The sequence below is a fragment of the Phoenix dactylifera genome, unplaced genomic scaffold (genome assembly GCF_009389715.1).
Source record: "Phoenix dactylifera cultivar Barhee BC4 unplaced genomic scaffold, palm_55x_up_171113_PBpolish2nd_filt_p 000112F, whole genome shotgun sequence".
Classification (NCBI taxonomy): Eukaryota; Viridiplantae; Streptophyta; class Magnoliopsida; order Arecales; family Arecaceae; genus Phoenix; species Phoenix dactylifera.
In genome coordinates, this window is record NW_024067684.1 from 610,903 (window position 1) to 620,753 (window position 9,851).

The 9,851-nt window shown below is 37.4% G+C and overlaps 1 protein-coding gene across 1 annotated transcript; it reads left to right on the plus strand.

The window, feature by feature from the left end:
- The first annotated feature begins 3,521 nt into the window (after positions 1-3,521).
- Positions 3,522-9,240, plus strand: LOC103715392 (probable fatty acyl-CoA reductase 4). The gene is made up of 10 exons (XM_008803005.4): positions 3,522-3,769; positions 3,884-3,987; positions 4,952-5,154; positions 5,292-5,392; positions 5,725-5,917; positions 6,340-6,501; positions 6,641-6,722; positions 7,793-8,059; positions 8,253-8,380; positions 8,794-9,240. The coding sequence occupies exons 1-10, from the start codon at positions 3,691-3,693 to the stop codon at positions 8,945-8,947; spliced, it is 1,473 nt and encodes a 490-aa protein (XP_008801227.1). The 5' UTR covers positions 3,522-3,690; the 3' UTR covers positions 8,948-9,240.
- Positions 9,241-9,851: the final 611 nt, after the last annotated feature.

Genomic DNA, 9,851 nt, shown 5'->3' on the forward strand with positions numbered 1-9,851 from the left:
AGTGATAGGAGGTTTTGTAGCCGGATTCAAAGTTGTAACTGGACCTTTTCTGAGTAGTTGAACTTTGAAATTAACTTTTCTTCAATTATTACTGGAGCGTCTTGTGGTAGTCAAAATTTTTGGAGTCTCAATACTAGAAAACCACTAGAAGATAAACTTTGTGCACAAATCTATTTCCTTGGTCCAACAAATATATTTTTTTTTCCTTTTTCTTAAAGAATTCCCACGGTACCTCTCTCTTACATATGATATCTTTTCTTTTAAAGTAATCTCCAGCTACTAAGAAAGAGTCCCAACCAACTGATATATTTGAAAGTATAATAAAAGTATAAATAAATGAGATATTATCATCCTTATATTAGCCTCTTTCTAACTCCCTTGTTTTCCATTGCAATTGAAATTAATTAGAGTAGCACAAAGATAAGGCATGACCTAATATCTACTATTTTAGTGACAGGAGGTTTTGTAGCCGGATTCAAAGTTGTAACTGGAGCTTTTCTGAGTAGTTGAACTCTAAAATTAACTTTTCTTCAATTATTACTGGAGCGTCTTGTGGTAGTCAAAATTTTTGGAGTCTCAATACTAGAAAACCACTAGAAGATAAACTTTGTGCACAAATCTATTTCCTTGGTCCAACAAATACATTTTTTTTTCCTTTTTCTTAAAGAATTCCCACAGTACCTCTCTCTTACATATGATATCTTCTCTTTTAAAGTAATCTCCAGCTACTAAGAAAGAGTCCCAACCAACTGATATATTTGAAAGTATAATAAAAGTATAAAGAAATGAGATTTTATCATCTTTATCTTAGCCTCTTTCTAACTCCCTTGTTTTCCATTGCCATTGAAATTAATTAGAGTAGCACAAAGATAAGGCTTTGACCTAATATCTACTATTTTAGTTCGGGAGGTTTTATAGCCGGATTCAAAGTTGTAACTGGACCTTTTCTGAGTAGTTGAACTTTAAAATTAACTTTTCTTCAATTACTACTGGAGCATCTCGTGGTGGTCAAAATTTTTGGAGTCTCAATGCTAGAAATCCACTAGAAGATAGATTTTGTGCACAAATCTATTTCCTTGGTCCAACAAATACATCTTCTTTTTTTTTCCTTTTCTTAAAGAATTCCCATGGTACCTCTTCTTACATATGATATCTTCTCTCTTTAAGTAATCTCCAGCTACTAAAAAAAAATCCCAACCAACTGAATCTCTTACTCAATCTCTCCCAAGCTGGTGCAAGATACTAGTAGGGATTAATTGAGGAAGAAAATGATAAGATATCTATCTACATTGCAAACCATTTACTCAGTAAGCATTTTACCCAAATCTACGAATCCCATACAAATAGAAATTAATCCAGTTCTTGGGTACCACCATCCAGTTCCTCGAAGTTATGAGGACCAAACAAAGCTCATCTTGTGAGCATGCTCTTAACTCGATCCTGCTTTAAATTGCGACAAGTCATGGATTGTTTACTCAAGCCAGACCCACAGCTAATCGTTAACTTGCAGCTAATTTGTTGATACCAATAAATAGTCAAGACACATCTAGCCGTGAACTTTTTAATTATTGTATAGGTCGGGTTTTTCTTTTTAATTTTTTTTTATCTTTTGTTTTTGAAATGTACTAAAGCTTATCTCAAATAAATCTGGCACAAGGACCCAAGCTATAAGTGCCACTCCTACCCAAACTCTGTAGGAGAAAACCAAAATTGCATGTTTAGATGTTGAATTACAAGAAAATATTATATAAATAAACCAAAGTATTATAATTATTTAAACACAATTAAATTCTATTACTATACCATGATAATTCCCTTCAAGAATTGTGCCCAGCTGCACTTAGTTCAGATGTACTAAATAAAACGAAAAAACTAAATTATCGAGGACCTAATGCACATAAGAAGAAAATGATTTCGTCAAAGTGGCATAAACCTTTTATAGCCAAACTAAATTCACAAAGCATTACATGTCCTAGAGTTATGCCATGAAATTTTCTTTTATGCTGCCGAATCCACGGCCGTAAATTTTTCCTTACCGTAATTTACATACTTACATGGTCACAGCTAATCCACTTCCATTATATGTACATAGCCACAGCTATTTGTCACAATCATCAACTAATACCTAAAAGTTAATATTAGCCAATCCAAACCTTGTCTGATCTTTGCAAGATCCGCATACCTACAAAATCTAAAAGCATTTTGCAAAACGTAAGAAAAAGATTCAGCAGAAAAAGACCTTCATCTCTTTTTTTGTCCGCTGCATCGACAAAGATAACCGCAACCATCTTGAAATGGTTAGGGTCTGACACTGGTTTCAGTCAACCCAAACAATTACTAGAGCAAAATGGGCTAAATTTTCTAGATCATGAGTTTAACCAATGATCACCTCCATCACCTCCGGCTCTAAGTGACCTACCCAATTATGCACTCAAAATAAACAAGAATTTTAATTACTTTCGGTTCATGTTTGTAGGATTGTTACCAGATGGGCATCGGCGAAAATCTTCATCATTGTGTATCGGTGTCGATGAAGTTCAGAAAGAAATTGTGAAGCTAAGTTAATTTAATCGAGAAAATCTTTATAATGATGTTGAGGGGATAGTGACTTGTACAGGTGGATCATGATAAATAAAGAGATAACAGCTATATTTGATTAAAACTAGTCAATAGCAAGTCACGCAATCCAATGTTTTAATGTTTATAATTTATTTAGACTCCAAAGAATATAACATGATACAACCAAGTGTTGTGATTCTGATATATATGATGCAATAATATACTCTTTTTTTTTTTTTTTGCTAATAAAAAGGGGTAGGGAGAGGAAGGGACAAGCCCACCCCCGCGTAGCAGCCCCCACTGGGTCCCCGCCCCACCAGGAGAAAGTTCGATGCGGGCAGAAATGGCCATGTGTTGGGTACCCCGACCGGTTTTACTCATGCCTTCCCCACCCATGGGCTAGGCTCAACTACCTTTCTGGGCTCTGGCTCAAGTCCCAAGTGTGAGTACGTCACACCTGGCACCACCCCGGCTACTAGCGGCCCAAGAGCCCGAAGCCACATTTTAATCGTCGCCGCAGCGACTCGAACTTGGGACCATGAGGTTAGAATCCCCGCCCAGTACCACTAGGCTACCACCTTGGTGGCTTCGGCATTTGATGAACATATAGGCGGCATTTGATGAACATATAGACAAGACAACCACCCATCATAAATGATTCCAGTCAGGCTGGCGTTATTATAAATTTAGGTTGAACTTTACTGCAATCAACGTAAAGAAAAATTTTACTGCTTTGCAGTAGAGCTAATAAAATCATAGAGAAGATAAAATAGGTAGGAGAAGCAAAGCGAGCAGAAGAATGGCAAAGTTGCACCGACACTAGTAGAAGAGCGAGCTTGCAAACGGCTGAGAGCAGGCCAGCATTCACCGTAGAAAGGAACACGTGGCAACCAATTCAATAAACCTACCAGCTTCTCTATATTTATAGCCACCCTTGACCCCTCCCTTTGAATATGACTACCTTCTTTCGTGCACGCCAGCTCTCTTCTTTCGCGCGCCTTATCAGCTCCATATATACTCACACGAAGCATTCCTCTAGTATCAGAATCCTTGCTCTCTCTCTCCCTCTATCTCTCTCTCTCAACACAGACGCAAACGCACAACACAAAACCTAGCTCAACACTCTCTAATATGGAAGCTGGGGGAATTCCAGAGTGTTTGAAGGATAAGAACATCCTGGTTACTGGGTCTACTGGTTTCTTAGCAAAGAGTAAGGATTTAAACTTTGTTATTCCTCTCATGGCGATTTTGAGTAAGTTCCTTGCATGGTCATGACTTTTATGGAGCTCTATAATATTTCTTTTCTCTTGTTCTATGATTGAAGTTTTTGTGGAGAAGGTGCTTAGGGTTCAACCCAATGTTAAGAAGCTCTTCCTATTAGTGAGAGCCGTGGATAACACGTCAGCCATGCGTCGTGTGCAGACTGAGGTGAACCCCTCCTCCTCCTCCTCCTCCTCCTCCTCCTCCAGCTCTACTCATCGAAGTTGCTTTAGGTTTCGCTAGTTTTTCACTGTCTCGTCATATAATTTTTGGTCTTGCAAGCAACTGTCACAGTCTGTGTGATTAAGTTTTACTAGTACACTTCAACGCAGGTGAATTTATTTATATGATCCGGTTATAGCATAAACTCCAGCAGAAGTTAATATATTCATTTGTGACATAGCGGGCCCTAGACTGTGACATCTCGTCTACTCAGGTGTCTGTCGGTAGCGATGAGTTGTGTATGGTAATCACTTAGAAATCCTTTCTGTTCCAACATTAACAATTGCCTAGAGAAAAATAATAACTTAAAGGTATGTATCTAGTTTTATTGTTCAATCACAGTCATAAAGGTAAAGATATAGATAAAATGGGAGCAAAACAAGAAGGAACGTACTAACAGAGATAGAAACGCAGTTATTGCTGGAGAGTAGGCTGCAACTTTAATATTAGATAAGTTTCAAAACTCCTGCTGCATGTTCAAATTTGTAGTTGGAGCAAAATAAAAGGAACCATAAGTGGGGATTTTGTGTTTGTATGTGCGTCTAAAGGTTTATATAGTGGTCAGGATATCCTAGGAGAAGTTTATATGATGCTCTAGAAGTTCAACAAAAAAACTATTGGCATGATGTTGCTCAATTTGGATTAGGTTATATGTCTTTTTTAAATCTTGCTTCCATTTTAAGAATTAATGAACTCTTCTCACTTGATTTCATCTTCTTAATAAATCCAGGGTCTATGGACCTTCCTCTTCTAACACAGAAATATATTATTTTCAAAAGAACATGTGAGAATCAGATATCTGTTTGTATGTCATGATGCAAAATAATCAAAAGGAATGCACCAAATAATTAAGTATTGCTCATGCATTATTGTCCTAAAGGTCATTAATCTCATCTGCTTCATTCTCCAGGTGATAGGGAAGGAGTTATTTAAGATTTTGAAAGAAAGCCATGGAAATGGTTTTCATTCGTTTATTGCAGAGAAGCTGTTTCCAATAGCAGGAGACATCATTCATGAGAACCTAGGGATAAGGGACTCTGATCTCATAGAAGAACTCTGGAAGAAAATTGACATTGTCGTAAACGTTGCTGCAACCACCAACTTTGATGAGAGGTTAAAAAATTCATTTTGTTTTCTTAAACTAACGAAAGACAACACACATTAGATTTCATGAATTTGACTTTATTTATGGTTGGAGCACCAAAGATCACTTGCGAGTGTATAATTATGTTAACCTGAATCTCTCGCAGATATGATGTGGCTTTGGATGTCAACGTCTTTGGAGCTAAGCATGTTTTGGAATTTGCAAAGAAATGTGTAAAACTTGAAATGCTCCTCCATGTTTCCTCCGGTATGTCTTACCAACAAATTAGAAGCAAAGCATAGTTGGTATTGAAGGTTGAATAAATTTTAGCTTGATAATTTATTATGGATAACCAATATAAAAAGATTGGATATATTTACATCAAATGATATGATATCGTGCCAAGAATGCATCTATGCACAAACAAAATGTACAATAAAAATCCTAACCAAAATAAAAGGATACTTAACAGAATACTACACATTTGTGGCATATATGTGTGTGCATTACATAACATATACCACAAAATCACTATGATGTCAATTTCTAAGAACCAGCTCAAATGTTGTCAGCCTCACCACTGTCTTGTTTGCTTTCAGCTTTTGTATCTGGTATGAAAGAAGGACTAATATTAGAGAAGCCATTCCATATGGGTCAAACACTCAAAGAGAACTCCTACTTGGATATCGAAGCAGAGCTACAATTAGTAGAAGAAAAAAAGAGAAAACTCCATGCCAACAAATCAATGGAGGATGCCGAAGATACAGCCCTGAAGGAAATGGGCATGAAGAGGTTCTGTAACTCATCCTCAATCCAGCTAATAGTTTCTTAGATACCTTAAATCCATAAAAAAAAAAAAGGCACTACAGTGTATGAGACTTTCGCCACTTTAAGATCTAGGGAGGATAAAACGTATACAATCTTACCACCGCATGCGAAGAGACTATTTCCATATATAGAATTTATAACATCCTAGCCATAATGGAGTAATCTTCCCATCAGATTGCACAAAAGCCCTCACTCTAAGATATCTTAAATCCATACTTTACTTTTGTAAAACAAATTGTTTAGGTATTCCCATCTTTCTCAAAAAACCGAAAAAAGAAAAATCTTTTGGATCGAGAAGAGTAAAGAAATCCTCCTCTTTATTCTCCTGTTGTACTTTATTGGAAAAGGTTCTAATCTTTTCTCATTTCTTCATTCTTATCTTACAGGGCAGAGTTTTTTGGATGGCCAAACACCTATGTCTACACAAAGGCAATGGGGGAGATGTTGCTTGGGCACTTGAGAGGAGACTTGCCACTTGTTATACTGCGCCCAACTATGATAACAAGCATTTACAAGGAACCCCTGCCTGGCTGGATAGAAGGAACAAGGTAGACATATTTTATATACATGGAGAGGACATGATTGGACCGTGCATTGAGATTATCGTATCCTCATAATTATAATCTGACCACAGAGTGCAACAATAGAATAGGATTGATCTATATAACATTTTAAATTTTGATGCAGGACCATTGATAGCCTGATCATTGGTTACGCAAAGGGAAAGCTCTCATGCTTTTTTGGAGAACCTGAATTGGTTATGGATGTGGTAGGTTCCAAATTATGTTTCTCCTTATGCTTATCTAGCTTCTAGTTCTTGGCCTAAAGAGGAATCTAATTTCATTTAAACCTTGTAATCTTTTCTTTCTGCCAAACTTAATCTCTCACCCTAAACCATCTTTGCCTATTATTGGACACCAATTTACAAAGTATTCGCAATATCTTCATCTCAGCCCCATATCAGGCCACATATTAATAATTCATTCTAAAAATTTTTAATTTTTAATTTTTAATTTTAAATTTTTAATTTTAAATTTTAAATTTTAAATTTTAAATTTTAAATTCTGAATTTTGAATTTTAAATTTTAAATTTTAAATATAAATTTAGGATTGATCTTAGGAATCCATTTGTTATTTTGTTCTATCTTTGTATCATCCTAGTTGTAATCTCTTACACATTCTCAACTATAAATATACATGATAACTACCTCCTGAGGTAGGTAGAAAAAATTCTTTCCAATATTTTTTTTCCACATATTCCTCTTTCAAAGGATTAACATCAATTGAGATTGGAATCCCATCCATCTAGATGGGAAACTGCTTGCTCCGTGACAAGAAGAAAGGAAGGAAATATGGGATAGGGCTTGTATTCTCTAAGCTTCCAGGGCAAATTATAATTACAAGAGAATAAAATACTAACACTGCTCGGAATAAAATGGCTGGTTCTTCAAAGACAAGGCTAAGAGTTTGGAAGGACTTCACACGAAGACTATCTTTTGAAGGACTCGACGTCCCTTGTTTCACGGAGTGCTCGAGATAAGCTGTTATGGGTTTTCTTCAAGGTCACTCAGCTGTAATATTTGGTTCTTGACACCTTAGTGTGTCCTTCCATTTTCTTCTTCCTCCTTGCTTCTGTCCCTTCCCCCCTCCAAGAGGATGTAACATTTCTCATTGAATTTGCACTTAAGCCTATTTCCTCTCTCTCTCTCTCTCTCTAACACACACACACACACACACACCAAGAATAAAAAAGCCTAGCACTGCAGTTTGTATTATGCATGCCAATCAACTGTAAGCAAGGATGCAATACTAAATGTAGAGCACTGGATTGTAATGCAGGTCCCTGGAGACATGGTGGTGAACGCTATGATTGTGACCATGGCATCTCACCTAAATCAGCGATCGAAATTCATCTACCATATGAGCTCCGGGGTGAGAAATCCAGTCACATACGCAATTCTAGAGCAATGTGGGTTCCGTTACTTCCTCGAGAACCCTCGGGTAGGAAAAGATGGAAAAACCATTAAGACAAACAGGATGTCTGTCTTCAGAACAATGTCCGCCTTCCATGCATACGTGACCCTACGATACAGGCTGCCATTGGAAGTCAGTACATGATATCTTTAGGATTTTGCATCAATTTGTTTTGCATTCTGTTCGCAGGTTGTGGTTTTTGAATTATTGCTATTCAACCTATTCTTTAGATTCAATTTGAAGTGGCATCATAATCTCTTAGTACTTGATTCATTGTAAACTCTAATGTCAATATCCTCATGTACTTTTGGCTTCTCCTGATTAGGTACTGCACCTGGTTAATCTGATATTTTGCCGGTTGTTCGACCGTCGTTACAAGGAGCTAAGCCGGAAGTTTAAGTTTATGATGCATCTTGTTTATCTTTATTCTCCATATGCCTTCTTCAAGGGATGGTATGCTCGGTGGCTCCCAACTTTTCTTCTTCTTTTTATACACTTTCTTTTAATAGAGTATAATGCTTCAATCAGAATATTTACACAGTTAATCTTTTTCTGCGTAATGTCCTTCGTTTTGCAATGTCTGCAATACTTCCATTTTTTTCTCTTTTTTTTTTTTTATGGAGAGAGAAGACAGAAGAGAGAATCATTGGACCCCCTAATGAATAGTAATTATCTTTTCAAGAGAGAGTGAGAAACTGCAAGTGCAAATCGAGAAATGGTTTCGCGAAAACGTTAAATCTCCGACCATCACAGTATTAATTAACATGACCGTGCTATTCTCCAACATCAATACTTATATAGTCTCATGATTATTTATATAACCGATAGCTTGAACTGATATATCTGCACTTTGTTTGTTGGTGAAGCTTCGATGACATTAACTTGGAAAGGCTGAGGATGACCATGATGAAGGACAACGTCGACGCTACTTTGTTCAATTTCGATCCCAAGAGCATCGACTGGAAGGACTACTTCTATAGGGTTCACATCCCCGGGGTGCTAAAGTATGTGTGCAAGTAAACTACCATGAAAATACAAAATTACATGGAACGTGAAGCTCTATGTCTTCGATCTTTCCTTTTCTCCCTTGTCATCAATTGTAACAGTAAACGTTGATGTCGTAGAAATGTTTGTAAATCATCTTCTCCACTCCGACCAGAGAAGAAGATGCTGTTATATTGTTGTTTTGTGGTACATGCCAAGCCATTTGAAGGTGTGCACGATATTTGTAGACAATGTGTTAACTGATAATTCGCCATGGGCAGAAATATGAAGTGAATAAATGAAGAAGGATTCATAAAGTTTGACATATACATGCATACATATGTACTAGCTTCCATGGAATTGACAGTGTTGGTTGGCAGCTTAAAGCCTAAGATTTGAGGTAACTGGCATGGAACATAAAGAGCAAAGAAGCTTGTAAAATGGCTTTAAGGACTCCGGAATTATTCACTTGACATTGCAGTGATTTTGATGATGAGACCGGGAAAAACATCATCGGGGTCTTCGATGTGGGGATTCTCTTCCAATATAAAAGGATCGCCACATTTGTCGCTAATAGTGTGCAGGGTCTCTCCTTCGCTAACCACGTAAATCTCATCGCAAGGCCGGTCATGTATCTTCTGATATCTCCATACTGGTGGGTCTTCTTCACCTGGATCACAGCAGCCCATAAGTAGCAGGAGCGCCAAGAACAGAGTGCAGTACCAAGAGACCTTCTCGCCTGCCACCCATGTTGCCGAGAGAGAACCAGCCATGACTCATGGGAAGAAGAACAATGCACATTGCTTGCTTAGTTGGTGAGAATGGTTATTTAAGTAGTTGATGGGAGGAGTTGATGCATGGGAGTTCGGGGTGGGTTTGAAGCTTGCTTTGGTGGTTGGGAGAGGAGTTGATGGGAGGGTGGAAGATGTTTTAGTCTTGA

Excerpts from the sequence above, each read along its gene's own strand:
- LOC103715392 (XM_008803005.4), top strand. The coding sequence starts at position 3,691 with ATGGAAGCTGGGGGAATTCCAGAGTGTTTGAAGGATAAGAACATCCTG. Across the intron at positions 5,155-5,291 it reads ACCACCAACTTTGATGAGAG|ATATGATGTGGCTTTGGATG; the intron begins GTTAAAAAATTC and ends AATCTCTCGCAG. Across the intron at positions 8,060-8,252 it reads GATACAGGCTGCCATTGGAA|GTACTGCACCTGGTTAATCT; the intron begins GTCAGTACATGA and ends TCTCCTGATTAG.